General features: G+C 35.2%; 1 protein-coding gene across 37 annotated transcripts in view; it reads left to right on the top strand.

Moving 5' to 3' along the window:
* Positions 1 to 21,346, top strand: part of ATRX (ATRX chromatin remodeler) — a 285,229-nt gene that overhangs the window by 175,176 nt on the left and 88,707 nt on the right. For 36 of the 37 annotated variants that reach the window (XM_077989480.1, XM_077989473.1, XM_077989477.1 and 33 more), the window contains 3 exons: positions 15,049 to 15,179; positions 15,792 to 15,880; positions 16,030 to 16,199. In XM_077989480.1, coding sequence (XP_077845606.1) covers positions 15,049 to 15,179; positions 15,792 to 15,880; positions 16,030 to 16,199 — 390 coding nt within the window. Of the gene's footprint in view, positions 1 to 15,048; positions 15,180 to 15,791; positions 15,881 to 16,029; positions 16,200 to 19,804; positions 19,993 to 21,346 lie in introns of those variants that run through there. The other variant, XM_077989481.1, reaches the window with a different exon arrangement.

The following is a 21,346-nucleotide window of genomic DNA, read 5'->3' as shown; positions in this document are numbered from 1 at the left end:
GACAAGGGGAACGTGGAGAAATGACACTGAAGTGTTAACTTTGGTGATTTTCTCTAAGTGGTAGAAATATTAATTCTTTTGTATTTTACTTGTTATATACATTTCTGCAAAATCACAAAATCCAAGAAATATACATATATGTAAAACTTTCATAATCAGAAAAATACTTTAAAGTTTCATTTTGTTTTTAATTGACACATTAATTGTACATATTAATAGGCCCAGAGTAATATTTTGATACATGTATACATTGTGTAATGATAAAATTAGGGTAATTTAGTGTATCTGTCACTTCAAACACTTGTCATTGCTTTGTGGTGAGAACATTCAAAATTCTCTCTTCTAGCTATTTTTTAAATTTTTATTTCTTTTAATTGTCATTGCTTTGTGGTGAGAACATTCAAAATTCTCTCTTCTAGCTATTTTTTAAAATTTTATTTATTTTAATTAAAAATATTTATTTAAACATTTTTATATAGAGAGATGGAGTCTTGCTATGTTGCCCAGGCTCTCATCTTGAACTACTGGGCTCAAGTGATATCCCATCTCAGCCTCCCAAAGTGCTGGGATTACAGGTGTGAGCCACCATGCTCGGCCTCATCTAGCTATTTCAATAAGTTTAAAAAAATATTAAGTTAAATTTAGTGTTTAAAAATATTATGACTAACATTGGAATAGTGCACTTCAAGCTGCGAAAATAATGTATAATAGTAATTTCCAAATGTGGTTGTACTGTCAGAATCACCATTAAACGCAGAACACTCCTAAACTGGCAAAGATAAAATGATACTAAGTGTTGTTGAGGCTACAGAGAAATGAGCTCTCTTGATGGTAGCATAAATTGGACAGTAATTTGGCAAGGGACCTCAAAATTAATTTCTTTTTTTTTTTTTTTTTTTTTTTTTTTTTTTTTTTTTTTTTTTTTTTTTTTTTTGAGACGGAGTCTCACGCTGTTGCCCAGGCTGGAGTGCAGTGGCGCGATCTCGGCTCACTGCAAGCTCCACCTCCCGGGTTCCCGCCATTCTCCTGCCTCAGCCTCCTGAGTAGCTGGGACTATAGGCGCCCGCCACCGCGCCCGGCTAATTTTTTGTATTTTTAGTAGAGACGGGGTTTCACTGTGGTCTCGATCTCCTGACCTTGTGATCCGCCCGCCTCGGCCTCCCAAAGTGCTGGGATTACAGGCTTGAGCCACCGCGCCCGGCCATTAATTTCAATTGTATGCTTTTTTCCACAGGAAATGGTCAGAAATGTATGCAGAGATTTATAGTAAAGGATGTTAATCTCAGGGTTTGTTTCAAAGCTTAGTTTTCTGGCTGCAGAAATAGCAATGTGTGTTCATTGTGAAATATATATGAAATACTGAAAGGCACTGATACAATTAAAAACTACCTATAATCTCATAAACTAGAATTTGGAACCGCTACTTATTTAATATTTGATATCTTGCTTTCCAGTTTTTAAAATGTATGTGTGACACTTAAATGTCATAAACACACACTACATAAACACACAATACATATACATTGTGTTTATATACTGTGTGTGTGTGTATATATATATATATATTTTTTTTTTTAATGGCTGGAATTATGTTATCCAGCTTGTGACCTAAAGTGAACTGTTACCTGTTGTGGCATTATTTATAATAACAAAAAATTGGAAATTAACTCAAATCCTCAACTTTTGGGGATAGTTTATATTATGGTATATCACCATAATCTAATACCATGCAGGAAGATACATTAAATATTATAACATGGAATATTGTGTGTTAATAATTAGGAATATATAGAATAAGTATATTATGTAATAAAGATGAAATCGTACCCATTTCTGTGAAATAAAAAGGATGTGTATGAAAATGCATAGCAAAGTGATCAAAAAGATAATGCCACAAAATACTTTTTAGTGTTCACTCTAATATTTTCAAATTAGTAGAATTGTGTCTATAATGTGTATTATGTATTAAATTACCTCTTCAAATTTGGCTCTATCCCTTTCTCTCTGTTTTGATATGACATTTATCAGCTCTTCTTACTCCATCAACCATGTCTCTTAAGATCTCTTCCATATTCCTGATCATTTTAACTCTGCTGCATTAAGTTAGTATATTCTGACACATCTTCCAGCTAAGTAGTTTTTGTCTTTGGATGTGTGTCTTATGCTATTAAGAGGAATTTAATTGAAATGTAAAACTCAATGACTTTCTCCTAAGGTCAGGAACAAAACAAAGATGTCACTTTTGCCTCTTATATTTAACATTTTCTAGAGGTTCTGGCCAGGACAATTACACCAGAAAACTAAAAGTATTCCACAGTGTCATGGAAGGGGTAAAACTATTTCAATTTGCAAGTGACATGATATTATATAGAGAAAAAAATTATTGTTTTAAGTTTTTTGGGTACATAGTAGGTGTATACATTTATGGGGTACATGAGATATTTTAATGCAGCCATACCATGCATAATAATCACATCAGGGTAAATGAGGTATCCATCTCAAGCATTCATCCTTAAATGTGTTACAAACAAGTAATTTATATTTTATTTATTTTAAAGTGTACAATAAATTATTGTTGCCTGTAGTCACCCTGTTCTATAAAATACTAGCTCTTATTCAGTCTACCTAACTATATTTTTGTACCTAATAACCATCTCTCCTTTCCCCCTGCCCTACTGCCCTTCTCAGCCTCTATTAACTATTCTATTTTCTATCTCTGTGAGTTCAGTTGTTTTAAATTTTAGCTCCTGGCTGGGTATGGTGACTCCCACCTGTAATCCCAGGCCTGTTATCCCAGCACTTTGGGAGGCCAGGGCAGGTGGATGGCTTAAGGGCAGGAGTTCGAGACCAGCCTAGCCAACATGGTGAAACCCTGTCTATACAAAAAAATGCAAAAGTTGTGGTGGCATGTGCCTATAATCCTGGCTACTCAGGAGGCTGAAGCAGGAGAATCGCTTGAATCTGGGAGGCAGAGGTTGCAGTGAGCTGTGATCATGCCACTACATTCCAGCCTTTGTGACAGAGCTGCCTCAAAAAAAAAAAAAAAAAAAAATCTTAGCTCCCCAAAATAAGTGAGAATATGTGAAATTTGTCTTTCTTGCTGTTTCATGTGGTTTCAAATCACAGGATCTCATTCTCTTTTATGGCTGCATAGTACCCCATTGTGTACATCTACCACATTTTCTTTATTCATTCATCTGTTGATAAACTTTGGGTTGCTTCCAAATCTTGGCTGTTGTAAACAGTGCTGCAACAAACATAGGAGTGCCAGTATCTCTTCAATATACTGATTTTCTTTCTTCTGAGTATATACCCAGCTGTGGGATTGCTGTGTCATATGATAGCTCTATTTTTGCTTTTTTGAGGAACCTCCAAACTTTTCTCCATAATGGTTGTACTAATTTACATTGCCACCAGCAGTGTATGTGGGTTCCCTTTTCTCCACCTCCTCGCCAGCATTTGTCTTTTGGATAAAAGCCACTTTAATGGGTGAGATGATATCTTATTGTAGTTTTGATTAGCATTTCTCAGATGATCAGTGATGTTGAGTACCTTTTCTTATTACCTTTTCTTATACCTATTTGCCATTTGCATGTCTTCTTTTGAGAAATGTCTACTCAGATCTTTTGCCAATTTTTAAATTAGATTATTAGAGTTTTTTTTTTCCATTTGACTTGTTTCAGCTCCTTATATATTGTGGTCATTAATCCCTTGTCAGATGGGTAGTTTGCAGATATTTTCTCCCATCCTGTGGGTTGTCTCTTCACTTTGTTGGATTGTATTCTTTCCTGTGCAGAAGCTTTTTAACTTGATATGATCCCATTTGTCCATTTTTTTGCGTTGGTTGCTTCTGCTTTTGAGGTATTACTCAAGAAATCTTTGCCCAATCCAGTGTCCTGTAGAGTTTCACCAATGGTTTCTCTTAGTAATTTCATAGTTTGAGGTATTAGATTTAACTTTTTAATCCATTTGAATATGACAATAGATACGTGTCCAGATTCATTCGTCTGCATACGTATATCCAATTTTCCCAGCACCATTTACTGAAGAGACTATCCTTTCCCCAATGCATGTCCATGGCACCTGTGTAGAGTATGCATTCACTGTAAGTGTGTGAACTTGTTTCTGGGTTTACTATTCTGTTTCATTGGCCTATGTGTCTTTTTTATGCTAGTACCATGCTGTTTTGATTACAGTAGTTCTGTAGTGTACTTTGAAGTTATGTAATGTGATTCCTCCAGTTTTGTTCATTTAGCTCAGGATGGCTTTCACTGTTCTGGGTCTTTAATGGTTCCTTATAAATTTCAGGATAGTTTTTTCAATGTCTGTGAAGAATATCATTGGTATTTATTTCACAGGGATTGCTTTGAATCTGAAGATTGTTTTGGGTGGTGTGGACATTTTAACAATATTGATTCTTTTGATCCATGAACGTGGAATGTCTTTCCATTTTTTTGGTGTCCTCTTCCATTTCTTCCATCGATGTTTTATATTTTTCATTGTAGAGTTCTTTTACTACTACTACTACTACTTCTTCTTCTTCTCCTCCTCCTCCTCCTCCTCCTCTTCCTCTTCTTCTTCCTCTCCTCCTCCTCCTCCTCCACCTCCTTCTTCTTCTTTCTTCTTTCTTCTTCTTTCTTTTTTTTTTTTTTTTGAGACAGAGTCTCATTCTGTCACCCAGGCTGGGGTGCAGTGGTGCAATCTTGGCTCACTGCAACCTCTGCCTCCTGGTTTTAGTGATTCTTGTGCCTCAGCCTCCTGAGTAGCTGGGATTAAAGGTGTGCATCACCACACTCCTCTAATTTTTGTATTTTTAGTAGAGGCAGAGTTTTGCCATGTTGGCCAGGCTGGTCTTGAATTCCTGGCTTCAAGTGATCCACTCGCATTGGTCTCCCAAAGTGCTGGAATTACAGGCATGAGCCACTGTGCCCTGCCTCACTTCTTTAATTCAGTTAATTTCTGAATATTTTATTTTATTTGTAGCTATCGTAAATAAGATTATTTGCTTGATTTCTTCAAATTGTTCATTGTTGGCATATAGAAATGCCAATGATTTTTGTATATTGATTTTGTTACTTGCCACTTAACTGAAATTATTGATCAGTTTGAATAGTTTTTTTGGTGGAGTCTTTAGTTTGTTTGTTTTTTCTTTTTCCAAATATAAGGTCATGTCATCTGCAAACAAGGATAATTTGACTTCTTCCTTTTCCATTTGTATGCGCTTTGTTTCTTTATCTTCTTTGATTACTCTTAGTAGGACTTCCAGTATGATGTTGAACAACAGTAGTGAAAGTGGGCATCCTTGTAGTGTTCAAGATCTTAGAGCAAAGACTTTCAGTTTTTTTCCCATTCAGTATGATAGTAGCTGTGGGTCTGTCGTATATAGTTTTAATATGTTGAAGTATGTTCCTCTGATACCCAGGTTTTTAGGGCTTTTTATTATGAAGGGATGATGAATATTATCACATGCGTTTCCAACATGAATTGAAATAATTATATGGTTTTTATCCTTCATTTTGTTGATATGATGTATCACATTGATTGATTTCCATATGTGTGTGTGTATATATATATTTATATGTGTGTATGTGTGTATATATGTATGTATGTTTTTTTTTTTTTTGTAGAGTTGAGGTTATGGTTTTTATCCTTCGTTTTGTTGATATGATGTATCACATTGATTTTCTGTGTGTGTGTGTGTATATTTATATGTGTGTGTGTGTATGTATGTATGTATGTGTTTTTCTGGTTTGTTTGTTTGTTTGTTTGTAGAGGTGAGGTCTCTTTATGTTGCCCAGGCTCGTCTTGAACTCCTGGGCTCAAGGGATCCTCCCACCTCGACCTCCCGAAGTGCTGGAACTACAGGTATGAGCCATCGCACTCGGCTGATATCCATAAACTGAGCCATCGTTGCATCCCTAGGATAGATCCCACTTGGTCATGATGAATGACCTTTTTAATGTGTTGTTCAATTTGTTTTGCTAGTATTTTGTTGAGGATTTTTGTGTGAATGATCATCAGGAATATTGGCCTGTAGTTTTCCTTTTTTGATGTGTCTTTGTCTGGTTTCGGTATCGTTGTAATACTGGTCTCAGAAAGAATTTGGAAGTATTCCTTCTCTATTTTTCAGAATAGTTTGAGGAGGATTGGAATTAGTACTTCTTGGAATGTTTGGTAAAATTCAGCAGTGAAGGTATTAGGTACCTGGCTTTTCATTTTTTAATTTTTCTTTGGGGGGTGGGGTTGGGGCTTTACATGCCATAATATGTTTATTTTATTTTACATTTTCATTTTAGGTTCAGGGGTACACGTGCACATAAATTGGGGTAAATTTACCCGCACATGTACCCGTGAACCTAAAATGAAAATTATTTAGGTAAATTGGGGTCTCTAGGTTTTCTTTGCTTTGGAGACTTTTTATTATTACTTTGATCTCATTAGTTGTTATTGGTCTGTTCGGGTTTTGGATTTCTTCCTGGTTCAATCTTAGTAGATTGCATGTGTCTAGGAATTTGTCCATTTCTTCTAGGTTTTCCAATTTATTGGCATATAGTTGGTCATAGTAGCCTCTAATGGTCATTAAATTTCTGTGGTATCAGTTTTAATGTCTCCTTTTCCATCTCTGATTTCATTTATTTGGGTATTCTCTCTTTTTTTTTCTTAAGAAGTCTGGCTAAAGGTTTGTGGACTTTATCTTTTCAAAAAACCAAGTGTTTCATTGATCTTTTCTACTTTTCTTCTCTTGCTTTTACTTCCTTAAGATGCATCGTTAGGTTGTTTATTCAGAGTTTTTCTACTTTCTTTGATGTTGGTACTTACAGCTATAAACTTCCCTCTGAGTACTGATTTCACTGTATCCCATAGGTTTTTGGTATGTTGTGTTTCTATTATTATTTGTTTCAAGAAATTTTTAATTTCTTTTTCAATTTCTTCACTAACCCACTGGTTATTCAAGAGTATATTGTTTACTTTTCATGTGTTCAGAATATCAAAAATTTCTCTTGTTACTGATTTCTAGTTTTAATTCATTGTGGTCAGAGAAGATACTTGATATGATTTCAATTTGTTGGAATTTTAAATACTTTTTTTGGCTTAATATACGATGTCTCCTTGAGAATGATCCATGTGCTGGAGAGAAGAGTATGTATAATACAGCCATTAAATGAAATATTCTTTAAATATCTATTTTGTGTATTTGGTCTGTAGTGCAGATTAAGTCTGATATTTCTTTGTTGATTTTCTGTCTGGATTATCTGTCCAACACTGAAACTGTGGTGTTGAAGTCTCCAGCTATTACTGTACTGGGGGCCTATCTCTCTCTCTCACTCTAATAATGTTTCCTTTGTATATCTGGCTGCTCCAGTGTTGGGTGCATATATATTTAAAATTATTATATCCTGTCCGGGCATGGTGTCTCACGCCTGTAATCCCAGCACTTCGGGAGACCGAGGTGGGCAGATGATTTTGGGTCAGAAGTTTGAGACTAGCCTGGCCAACATGGTAAAACCCTGTCTCTACTAAAAATACAAAAATTAACCGGGGTTGGTGGTGGGCCCCTGTAATTGCAGCTACTCTGGAGGCTGAGGCAGGAGAATCGCTTGAATCTGGGAGGCAGAGGTTTCAGTAAGCCAAGATCCCGCCACTGCACTGCAGCCTGGGCGACAGGGGAGACTCCATCTTTAAATAAATAAATAAAATAGTTATATCCTCTTGCTGAACTTACCTCTTTATTAGTATATACTGACCTTTTTTGTCTCTTCTTACAGTTTTTATCTTGAAATCTATTTTGTCTAGGTATAGTGACTTTTTTATAGGCTCTTTTTCGATTTCCATTGGCATGGAATATTTTTTTTTCATCCCTTTACTTTAGTATATGTGTGTTTCTATAGGAGAAGTGTATTTCTTGGTAGGCAACTGACCAATGGCTGTTGTTTTTACATCCATTTGGCCAGTCTGTGTTTTTTGATTGGAGAATCTAGTCCTTTTGTATTCAATGTTATTGTTCTTGTTGTTGTTATTATTATTATTATTGAGACAGAGTCTCCTTCTGTAGCCCAGGATGGAGTGCAATGGCGCAGTATCTGCTCACTGCAACCTCTGCCTCCCAGGCTCAAGCTATTCTCCTGCCTCAGCCTCCCAAGTAGCTGGGATTACAGGCACACTCCACGATGCCCAGCTAATTTTTGTGTTTTTAGTAGAGATGGGGTTTCGCCATGTTGGCCAGGCTGGTCTCAAACTCAGGACCTCAGGTCATCGGCCCATCTCAGCCTCCCAAAGTGGTGGGATTACAGACGTGAGCCACTACGCCTGGCCCCTATTATTATTATTATTTTGAGACTGAGTCTTGCTATGTCATTCAGGCTGGAGTGCTAATTTTTGTATTTTCGATAGAGACAGGGTTTCACCATGTTGGCCAGGCTGGTCTCGAACTCCTGACCTCAACCGATCCACGCGCCTTGGCCTGCCAAAGTGCTGGGATTACAGGCATGAGCCACCGCACCTGACAACCATAATGTTTTAATTACTTTGCTTTGTAATATAATTTGAAACCAGGAAATGCCTCCACCTTTGATTTTCTTTGTCACAATTGTATTCACTATTCGGGGTGTTTTGTGGTTCCATATACATTTTAGGATTGCTTTTTCTTTTTTTCAAGGTGAATTTCTTTGGAATTTTGATGGGGATTGTGTTGAATCTGTATGTCACTTTGGGTAGTGTGTACATTCTAACAGTATTAATTTTGCTAATACAGAAAACGTAGACTATTTTGTTCAATTTCTTTCATCAGTGTTTTTCAGTTTTCAGTGTACAGATCTTTCACTTCATTGGTTAAATTTATTCCTAAGCATTTTGTTTGTTTTCATACTACTATAAATGGCATTGTTTTCTTGATTTCTTTTTCTGATTATTTTCGTGTAAAGAAATGAAATTGAGTTTTGTATGTTGATTTCATAGCCTCCAATGTTACTGAACTTATTAGTTCTAACAGTTTTTTAGTGGAGTCCTTAGGGATTTCTATATATAGGATCATGTCCTCTGCAAACTAGGATGATTTTAATTCTTTATTTCTGATTTGGATGCCTTTTATTTGTTTTTCTTGTCTAATTGCTTTTGGTAGTACTTCCAGTACTGTGTTAAAGAGAAATGATGAGAGGTGGGCATCCTTATCTTGTTCCTGATCTTAGAGGTAAAGCTTTTAATTTTTCCCCATGGAGTGTGATATGACCTGTGGGGTTTCATAAATAGCCTTTATTATGTCGAGGAAATTTCCTTCTGTAACTATTTTTTTCTTTTTTCTTTTTCTTTTTTTTTTTTTTTTTTGAGACGAGTCTCGCTCTATTGCCCAGGCTGGAGTGCAGTGGTGTGATCTCGGCTCACTGCAACCTCCACCTCTGGAGTTCAAGCAGTTTTCTGCCTCAGCCTCCCGAGTGGCTGGGATTACAGGCACCTGCCACCATGCCTGGCTAAATTTTTTGTTTTTTTACTAGAGATAGAGTTTCACCATCTTGGCCAGGCTGGTCTTGAACTCCTGACCTCGTGATCCACCCACCTCGACCTCCCAAAATGCTGATATTACAGACATGAGCCACTGTGCCCGGCCTTGTGTAACTATTTTGTTGAGAGGTTTTATCATGAAAGGATTTTGAACTTTGCCAAATGCTTTTTCTGCATCTATTGAGATGATTATGTCGTTTTCATCTTTTATTTTGTTAACGTGATGTATCACATTGGCTACTTTGCATGTGTTAAAACAACCTTACATCCCAGGAATAAATCCCACTTGGGCCTGGCGTATAAACTTTTTGATGTGTTGTTGAATTGGGTTAGTTAGTATTTTATTGAGGGTTTTAATATCTATGTTCATCAGTGATATTGGCCTATAGTTTTCTTTTCTTTCGGTGTCTTTGTCTGCCTTTGGTATCGGGGTGATGCTTACCTCGCAAAAAGAGTTTGGAAGTATTTCCTGTAATTCTGTTTTCTGGAAGAGTTTAAGAATTGGTATTCATTGTTTTTTGAATGTTTGGTAGAATTCAGTTTTGAAGCTATCTGGTTCTGGGCTCTTTTTTGTTGGCAGGTTTTTTTTTTATTACTACTTATTTCTTTTTTCTTAATTTTATTTTTAATTTAATTATTTTATTCTATTTTATTTGAGACAGAGTATTGCTCTGTCTCCCAGGCTGGAGTGCAGTGGCGTGATCTCAGCTTGCTGCAGCCTCCGCCTCCCAGGTTCAAGCAGTTCTCCTGCCTCAGCCTCCCAAGTAGCTGGGATTACAGGTGCCCACCACCATGCTTGGCTAATTTTTTGTATTTTTAGTAGAGACGGGGTTTTGCCATGTTGGCCAGGCTGTTCTCGAACTCCTGACACCGTGTGATCCACCTGCCTGGGCCTCCCAAAGTGTTGGGATTACAGGCGTGAGCCATCTTAATTTTGTTGGTATAAATTTATGGGGTACATGTGTAATTTTGTTACATGGATATATTATGTAGTGGTGAAGTCAGGGCTTTTAGTGTACCCACAGAATAATGTACATTCTACCCATTAAGTAGTTTCTCATTCACTCTTCTCCTTTTCCCCCACCCTTCCAAGTCTCCATTGTGTATCATTACACACTCTACATCCATGTGTTCAGATTATTTAGCCCCATTTATAAGGGAGAACATGACACTACTTATCTTTCTGTGTCTCAGTTGTTTCACTTAAGATAATGGCCTCCAGTTCCATCCTTGTTACTGCAGAAGACATGCTTTTGTTCTTTTTTATGGCCAAATAGTATTCCACTGTGTATATATACTACATGTTCTTTATTGATCTTTTGATAGACACTTAGGTTGATTCCATAGCTTTGCTATTGTGAATAGTGCTACAATAAACATATAAATGCAGGTATCTTTTTTTAAAATCTTTTTGATATAATGATCTCTTTTTCTCTTGGTAGATACCTAGTAGTGGGATTGCTGGATCAAATGTTAGTTCTATTTTTAGTTCTTTGAGTAATCTCCATACTGTTTTTTCATGGAGTTTGTGCTAATTTACATTCCCACCAATAGTGTAAACATATTCTCTTTCCTCCCCATCTTTGCCAGCATTTATTTTTTGACTTTTAAATAATAGCCATTCTAACTGGGGAAGATATGTCATTGTGGTTTTGATTTGCATTTTTCCGACGTTTAGTGATGTTGAGAATTTTTTCATATGCTTGTTGGCCATTTGTTATATCTTCTTTTGAAAAATGTCTATTTATGACTTTTACCCACTTTTTAATGGAATTATTTGTTTTGTTTTTTGTTGTTGTTTGAGTTCCTTGTAAATTCTAGATATCAGTCCCCTGTTGGGTGTATAGTTTGGAAATATTTCCTCCCATTCTGCAGATTGTCTGTTCACTCTGTTAGTTATTTGTTTTGCTGTACGGAAGCTTTTTATTTAAGTCCCATTTGTGTATTTTTGTTTTTGTGGCTTTGCTTTTGAGGTCTTAGTGATGAATTATTTGCCTAGAGCAATGTCCAGAATGAATTTCTCTAGGTTTACTTCTAATATTTTTGTTGTTTCAGCTCTTACATTTAAGTCTTTAATCTATCTTGTGTTGATTTTTGCATGTGGTTAGAGATAATGGTGCAGTTTCATTCTTCTGCATGTGGGAATCCAATTTTCTTAGAACCATTTATTGAAAAGAGTGTCCTTTCCTGAGTATATGTTTTCGTTGACTTTGTCAAAGGTCAGTTGACTGTCAGTATGTGTCTCTATTTCTGTGTTCTGTACTCTGTTCCATTGATCTTTGTGTCTGTTTTTGTACCAGTACCATGCTGTTTTGTTTACTGTAGCCTTGTAGGGTAATTTGAAGTCAAGTAATGTGATACCTTCGGCTTTGTTCAAGAATTAATATTATTGGCCAGGCATGGTGGCTCACGCCTGTAATCCCAGCACTTTGGGAGGCTGAGGCAGGCAGACCACTTGAGGCCAGGAGTTCGAGACCAGCCTGGCCAACGTGGCAAAACCCCGTCTCTACTAAAAATACACACACACAAAAATAATAAGCCAAGCATGGTGGCAGGCACCTGTGGTCCCATCGGTAGCCTGAGGCAGGAGAATGGCTTGAAGCCATGAGGCTGAGGTTGCAGTGAGCCGAGATCGTGCCCCTGTACTCCATCCTGGGCAACAAGGAGCGAAACTCCGTCTAGGGAAAAAAAAAAAAAGAGAATTAATATTATTAAAATGACCATACTACCCAAAGCATTCTACAGATTCAAACCTATTTCTATCAAAATACCAATGTCATTTTTTATATAATTAGAAAAAAAAATCCTAAAAGTCTTATGGAACCAAATAAGAGCCCCAGTAGCCTCAGTCTCTTTATTTGTAATTGGTCTGTTGAGGCTGTTTCTTTCTTATTCAGTGTTGATATATTGTATGTTTGTAGGAATTTATTTCCTGTAGATTATTCAACTTCTTGGTATATAATTTTTCATACTAGTTCTTTATGATCCTTCTTTATTTCTGAGGCATTGGATTGTAATGTGTTCATGTCTATTTTATTTATTTGAGTCCTCTCACTTTTTTCTTAATAGGCTAAGGGTTTGTTGGCTTGCCTTATTTTTTTTTCAAAAAACCAGATTTTTTCTCTATATCATCTATTATTTGATTTACTAATGCTTTGATAATTATTTCCTTCCTTCTGCAAGCTTTGGGTTTAGCTTATTCTTTTTCTAGCTTCTAGAGGTGTAAAGATAGATTCCTTATTTGAGATTTTTTTTTTTAATGTAGGCATTTATCATTAAAATTTTCCTTTTATTACTAAAGTATTTTCTTTAACCACATTCAAATGAAATTAGAAACCAATAACTGAAGGAAAGTTTAAAAATTTACAAATACATGTAAATTAAACAACATATACCTAAGTAACCAATGGACCAAAGAAGAAATCACAAGGGAAATTGAAAAATGCTTAGAGGTTAATGAAAACAAAAACACAGGGTTCTAGAATATGGGATATAACTTAAGTAATACTTAGAGAGAAATGTATGGTGGTAAATACCTGTATTAAAAAAGAAGAAGGATCTCAAATTTATAATCCAACCTTCTACTTTGAGAAAGTAAAATAAGAGCAAATTAAACCGAAAACAAGCAGGAGGGAGGAAATAATAAAGAAATATGGTAACAGAAAAACAGTAGGGAAAATCATTGAAACCAAAAGTAGGTTCTTTGAAAAGATTAACATAATGGACAAACCTTCCTTCACTTACAAAGTAATGGAAAAAAAAAAAAAAGGCACAGCTAAAATAAGGGCTGGCTACAGTGAATCATGCCTGTTAACCCCAGCCTTTTGGGAGGCCAAGGTAGAACAATCCTTTAAAGCTAGGAGTTTAAGAACAGCCTGGTCAACAAAGCAAGACCCTGTCTCTACAAAAAATAAAATAAAAAAAAAAATTAGCCAAACCTAGTGGCATGCACCTGTAGTACCAGCTTTTGGGAGGCTAAGGCAGGCAGATGGCTTGAGCCCGCAGGAGTTCGAGGTTGCAGTAAGCTGTGATTGCACCACTTCACTCTAGCCTGGGTGACAGTGTAAGACCCTGTATCAAAAAAGAAAAAAAAAAAAACAACAGAAAAATGACCTAAAGTAAGGAATAAAAGAGTATCACTACCTACCTGACAGAAATAAAAAGAATTATAAGTGAATATTGTCAACAGCTGTATGCCAAGAAATTATATACCTCATTTTCATAGCAGTGATTTCTGTTACACAATAGAAATACCTCTATCAGGCAAAATAATAATCGGCAGGTTTTTATGCATTATTAGTGTTTCATATCACTACTAAATTTTCTATCATTCACTCATGGAGGCAAAATTTGCTAATTATTTAAACAACTTACATTGATTAAAACCATGAATAGGAAAATATGTTATTGCTTAAATGCTGTTTTTTCCTTTTGATCGGTTTTATTCTTTTGCATGTTACCTTCTTGATATTATTATATTAATGAAATGTGCATTCATTTTCTTTATGTTTTGTAGGAAAATGATAATTCTGTTGAAATTATTCTGGATAGAGCAAAGCTAATATTTACATTTTATGTACATCAAAAGCATAATTTTTGGAAGGTCTGGTTTTTTTTTTTTGTTTGTTTGTTTTTTTTTTTGAGACAAGGTTTGCTTTGTCACCCAGGCTGGAGTGCAGTGGTGCAATCATAGCTCATTGTAACCTCAAACTCCTGGGCTCAAGTGATTATCCCACTTCAGCCTCCCAAATATATAGGGTATCTAGGGCTATAGTTGTGTGCCATCATACCTGGCTAATGTTTTTGGGTTTTTTTTTCTTGGTAGAGACGGAGTCTCGCTGTGTTGTCCAGGCCTGTCTTGAACTCCTGGCCTCAAGCGGTCCTCCTGCCTCGGCCTCCCAAAGTGCTGTGATCACAGGTGTGAGCTACTGTCACTGCCCTAGGAGTAATTTTTTTGAGTGAGCATGGTTGGCGAGAGTCAGTAAAGGATGATCTGCATGGAGCGAAGTTTATTTATAACAGGCGTTTGTAATCTAGGATCCATGGATAGAATTTAGGTGATTATATGTACCTGGATAAGAAAAAAGTTATGTATTAATTTCCCTTAACCTCTAGCTAAAGCAGCAGCATTTTTTCCAGTGATGAATAGAGGCAGCAATCTATAGTAGTGTTAGTGATAACCATGACTTTGTTACCAATAGAAATCAGAACTATTTTTACATGTTGTTCCTGATACCTCAAAATCATTTATGTTTACTTCAGAATTTTAGGTATTTATTAAACCTGTGCATATTTTGTTACTTAATGCACTAATTTTACAAAGCACATATTTCTGTAGTACAAATTTGTTCTTTAATGTTTTGATAATTTCTATATGATGGGTTTCTTTTGCAATCCTATTTTACGTGTTTCAAAACGATATTCTAAGAAAGAGAGTTTATAAGCTTCTCTACACTGCCAAAAGGGTTTATGTCACAAGATTAAAACTCCTAATCTAGAAACTTGGTTGATATAGACAATTTTTGTGTCTTTAACCATATTTCTTTTGATCAGGTGTGGGCAATAATAGTGAAGGTGGAAGAGGAAAGGCAGGTGCAAAGCTTTTCCAAGATTTTCAGATGTTAAGTAGAATATGGACTCATCCTTGGTGTTTGCAGCTAGACTACATTAGCAAAGAAAATAAGGTAAGTCAGGTAACTTAGTTTAAAGGCATCTATTCAAAGCAGAATAAACTTAGAAGAATAATTGACCTACAGACTATATATTCAAATTTTCTATTGCTTTGTTCTATTCTATGTCTTATTTCTAACTTCTATATGTCTTGCATGTATTATGATTATAGAAGGAGTGTTAAATGTTATTTTGTTGAGCCCATTTTTAAAAACTTTTTATTTTGAAATAATTTTATACTTATAGAAAAGTTGCAAAAATAGTTGTGAGAATTCCCCTATACCTTTGACCCGGTTTCCTCTAATATCAGCATGTTGCATTAGTAAAGTTATCAAAACTAAGAAATTAACTTTGGTACAATACTGTTAACTAAATGGCAGACTTTATTTGGATTTCTTCAATGTTTTTACTTATGTCTTTTTTTGTTTTCCATGATCCAATCTAGGACCTCCTATTGCATTTAGTAAGCGTATCTGTCCTGTCTTCTTTGTCTACTAAAATCTATAATAGTTCCTCAGTCCTTCCTTAGCTCATGCCAATTAACTTATTCTTAAATGAACATCATTATAACTTCCAATATAAGTTGAGATATTCTATTAAAATAGTGGTCATTTTTTTTTCTCTAGGGTTATTTTGACGAAGACAGTATGGATGAATTTATAGCCTCAGATTCTGATGAAACCTCCATGAGTTTAAGCTCCGATGATTATACAAAGTAAATTGAATACTTTTTCGTGCTCTCCTGTATTGACAAAGTTAAAACCCCTACTTGCTGATTGACCTCTTATAATTGGCATTTATATCTTTCCTATGCTTTTCTAACAATCTGAATGGTTTTTTGTTTTGTTTTGTTTTTGTTTTTAGAAAGAAGAAAAAAGGGAAAAAGGGGAAAAAAGATAGTAGCTCAAGTGGAAGTGGCAGTGACAATGATGTTGAAGTGATTAAGGTGTGGAATTCAAGATCTCGGGGAGGTGGTGAAGGAAATGTGGATGAAACAGGAAACAATCCTTCTGTTTCTTTAAAGCTGGAAGAAAGTGAGTCTAATGAATGTTGTCTTTATCATGGAACAGTGATTTGGAAAATGTCATGTCGTTAGTCCTTCTTTCAGTCACTTACCTGACTAATTGACTCAATGGAATTTCTTTCCTCAATTGATGAGTCTAATCAAGTACTCATAATTACAGTAAATATCTGATGAATCTTTAATTTATAAGCAAGCTACTCTGTGCTCTCTGGTATTTGGGAGGAAAGGTAAAAAGAAAAACTAATGTTTATTTACTTGTATATACCTAAACTCTATTATTTTAACTACATGTGTTAGCTAACTGAATTCTTGAGCAGGCTTGCAGTATAGTTGATAGTTTTAAAAATGAGTAGGAGAACTGGAATTCAGACCTAGATATGTCTAATCTCAAAGTCACCATAATATTTTCGCTTAACTGTATGGGAATAAATGGAAACATTTCAGATGATCAGTTGTGATTGTAGTTAAGTTTTAGTCAGTATTATACAGTAAAACTATTTTAAGCATTTAGTCTTTTTCCTTTGTGATTCTTCATAATCTGCAATTATCTACTTTAGGTTTCCTGTATATTATGTACAGTTTGTATCACCTCCTTTGTTTTCTTTCTGTCTCTCTTGTGCATGAAAGTGAAGTCTTAGACTGAACTCTGCAGTGGTTTAAGTTGTCTTTACCTATATATGAGTTGAAGGATTAGTGTTGAGACACTGTATCCTACTAGTGCAGCCTGTATGTCTAGGAGCTTAAAAACTGGGACCAAATATCTGCCTATTTGAAATAGCAGATACTGTGAAGAGAGAACAAGGTAGTGGCTTTAAATATTTGGCATTTGGGAGTTGTGGAGCAAAGTAGTTAACTGTCTGTAAGGAGAAGAGAGTTGTGGGGGCTAACTAGGTTAGTGATCCTGTGATCAAATAAACTTGGCTGGTCTCAGGCCTACAGCTGAAATAACTTGGTGATTAATTATTTTAATTTTATTTTTTATAATTTCAACTTTTATTTTCAGGGGTACATATGCTAGTTGGTTAACATGGGTATATTGCATGATGCTTAGCTTTGGGGTGTGATTGATTCCATCCCCAGGTACTGAACATAGTACTCAGTAGTTAGTTTTTCAGTCTTTGCCCCCTTTCTCTCTCCCCACTCTAGTAGTCCTCTATGTCTGTCGCTCTCCTCTTTATATCCATGTGTACCCAGTGTTTAGCTCTTACTTATATGTAAGAACATGCAGTATTTGGCTTTCTGTTTCTGTGTTAATGCACTTAGTATATAATGGCCTCCAGCTGCATCCTTGTTGCTGCAAAGGATATGATTTTGTTCTTTTTTGTGGCTGTGTATATTCCATGGTTTATATGTACCACATTTTCTTTATCCAATCCACTGTTGATGGGCACCTAGGTTGATTCCATGTTTTTGCTATTGTGAATAGTGCTGTATATGAGTGCATGTGTCTTTTTGGTAGATTTATTTTCCTTTTGTTTTATACTTGTAATGAGATTGCTGGGTCAAATTGCAGTTCTGCTTTAAGTTCTTTGAGAAATCTCTAAACTGCCTTCCATAGGTGATTAACTAATTTACATTCCCAACAACATAAATGTTCCCTTTTCTTTGCCCCTTCTCCAGCATCTGCTGTTTTTTGACTTTTTAATAATAGCTATTCTGACTGGTGTGAGATCGTATCTCATTGTGGTTTGGATTTGCATTTCTCCTGTGATTAATGATGATGAGCATTTTTTCATGTTTGTTGGCTGCTTGTGTGTTCTCTTTTGAGAAGTATCTGTTCTTGTCTTTTGCCCACTTTTTAATGGAGTTATTTGTTTTTTTGCTGTTGAATTAAGTTCCTTATAGATTCTGGATATTAGACCATTGTTGGATACATAGTTTATGAGTATTTTCTCTCATTCTGTAGGTTGTCTGTTTACTCTGTTGATAGTTTTTTTTGTTATTTTGTGTTTTTTTGTTTGTTTTTTGTTTTTGCTGTGCAGAAGCTCTTTAGTTTAATTAGGTCCTAGTTGTCACTTTTTGTTTCTATTGCAATTGTTTTTGAGAAATTAGTCATAAATTCTTTATAACTTGGTGATTTCTTTATAAACATTTCTCTCTTCAGTACCTCCATGTAATAGACAGATGGCAGTCTAACAGTAGACTCTGACTTCTCTTAAGAAATCAGGGGAATAGTGAAAATTAAACTACAAAATTTCTCTTCTCATTCTTCTCTTCTGTTACCCCATAAAAGCAGTTTACTATCAGTGTTCATCTTCTGGATAGATATAAAGAATATTTTTATCAGAATAATACATTATTATAGTGTAATTTAAGGCAGTGAGAGGTTCCTGTATCTCCTTCACTGCTGCCCCAATCTGCCTTTTCCACATAAATTCCTCAGTCTCTCATATCATAGTTAAAAATATATAAAGTTTACATATTCCTGGAAATTATTTTCTTAAAATACTCTTGTTGAATTTTTTTCTCATAACTTATGGCTAGGAGGAGCAGAAGAGTAGACCAGTCAGTGTGCATTGTCCTGTGCTATAAATGGGTTACGTAAGAGTATACTGAGATTTTTTTTTTTTTAAGTGTACTGAGATGTTGATCCTTCATCACTTGGGAGTACAATTGGAATCTGAGGCAGCTGGTTTGCCTCCATAAATGAGTAGTCTCTTCTATTTTTCCTGGTCTACTATATAAGCATTAACAGTTTTTACATATGCCATAATGTGAATGGGTTGGAAAGCACTGAGGGCAGAATGTAGGAGGCTACATGTCACGAGCCCGAAAACATGCAGGGAAGGCCATCAGTTCCAAAAGACAAATTTTGACCACTTGTCTAGGATTTTTGTTTCATTTTAGTTGTGTGCAATCAAATATAAGTCATTTGTATATGGATATATTTTATATATTTTTGTAGCTTATGTACCTGTATAGTATATTAGAAGCATTCTCCAGAACTAATAGATAATAAGAATTTATTTTTTTCTTTGCATCTGAGTTAACTCCATATAAAACGGAGTGTATCATAATGTATGGACATACATAGCTGGTACTGTATAACTTTTAAAAAATTACTTTCTTACAGTAAATATAAGAAAACCTGAATAAGAAGTATTAAGGGGCTAGTCTGCCTCCTTAGCGCAGTAGACAGCACGTCGGTCTCATAATCTGAGGGAAGTATTAAGGGGCTGACAATGTTGTACCTGGAATTTGAAATGGATATTAAATAATTAACTAGCTATAATTGTGCTACAATATGATTTTTGCCACATATTTTATTTTCACGTCAAAGAGTTACTGTTTGCTTTAATCCTTTTGTAGTAGCTTTCTCATTTTTCTGAGAAGCAGCATCTTGAATGAGTCATTTAAGTTTAGCTTACATCATCCCTATTTCTGTGTTTTAAATGTTTTATTAGAAGGAGAGTTTGTGATCACGAAATGACTATGTAAATTACTTCAAAGTGTAGATTTATTATTAAGTATTTTTAGAGTAAGCTTCATTGGTAAGCATTTGCATTTTAAAACATGTAATTAATTGCATAGATATAAACTTTTGTGACAGAATCCTTGTATATGATGTAGAGCCATAATATTAGTACTAATATACCATATTTATTCACTCAACAGATATTTATAAAGTGCTTACTATATGCCCAGACATAAGGAGGGAACTGATAAGCCTAAATGGTAAATTGAAGAAGGTATGCTATGGAAATCCTAGGGAGATGCTAGTCTTGAGACTAGCAGCTTTGATTTTCATTTATCCAGGGACAGAATTTGAGGCTTCGAGCCCTCTGTAAGTTGGAGAGTTCTGTGACCCCTTCTCAAAGCCGAATCCCTTTAAAGTTTACAATCCCATGGACAATCCAGGGAGTTGACACGGAAGTTTATCTATTTCAGCCAGGGCTCTTGGTTGGGAAAAATAGTTTCATTGAATTTACGGTCATGACCTTCACCTCACATACTTTATGGTTTGAATTTATGTTACTCATATATTCTTAAAAAATCCTAAGCTGAAATATTAACTTCACAAGTAATTCTGAGTTGGTGATTCCCTAGAGACCTGGTAGAAGCAAATGTAGAATCACTCTGGAATAATATGACATTAACTAGGGCTACCCAGAAATTTCACAAATTGTAGCTACACCTGTGAAAATAACCTTAGGAAAAGCTAGGAACAGAAAGTATTAGTAGTCAACCTGAGGAAAGTTAGCATACAAAATAAATGGCATGATTAGATTCTCAAGAACTTCTGATGATAGAAGTATTTGATAAAGACTATACATATGTCTAAAATGGTATTTTTAAAATTCCAATCATAACTTTATGCCAGAAAATTTAAAACTTAAAATACACAGTATTTAAGAAAAATATACTCAGCAATTAGCATTCATTGCAGTCATTTCATATCAGCCAAAAACAAGAAACAATCTAGATGTCTATGAGGAGAACTAATAAATGATAGTGTATTCATGCAGTGGAATACTGCATGGTAGTTAGAATGATTGAACGGGAACTCCATGACAAGCATGAGTAAGTCTTGCTTTGAGTGAAAAAGTAATTTGTAGGATTTTACAAACAGTATAGCCATTTGTATAGTTTAGTGATACACATGCAGTAAAAAACATAAAACACATGCAAAAAAGGGTAAATATATAATTTAGGGGTTTAGTTACCTATTGGAAAAGAAGGAAGGAAAGAGAATGGGATCATGTAGGATCTTATATTAGGCTTCGGATTATTAGGCTTCAGCTTCATCCGAATTTTTAACAGTGTTAAAATTTGATGAAGATGGAATGTGGAAGCACATTTGTTTCTTATCTCTTAAATACTTTTCTGAGTATTTAAATTTTTGTAACAAAAATATATTTTAAAATACTTTGTATTAAAAAGCAATTGGGAAAGTGTATAAACATGCTAAACCTGCATATTTCTTATTTTGAATCAAACTATGTTGAAATCTTTTAATACATTATTTTATGCTACTTTCTCCTTCCACCTTTCATAGTCAAAGTTTGTGGGGAAAATATATAAGAACAAAATCATTTACTATGATATACTCATTCTGGGGTCAATTCTTGTTGGCGGTTTCCAGATCCTAGTAGCACAGTGAAATGTTTTCTACCCCCGAGGTCTTTTCTGTCGTGATGACTGAGCCTTTCCATCTCT

This window comes from Macaca mulatta, chromosome X (genome assembly GCF_049350105.2).
Source record: "Macaca mulatta isolate MMU2019108-1 chromosome X, T2T-MMU8v2.0, whole genome shotgun sequence".
NCBI lineage: Eukaryota > Metazoa > Chordata > Mammalia > Primates > Cercopithecidae > Macaca > Macaca mulatta.
This window is presented reverse-complemented; position numbering and strand designations above follow the sequence as displayed.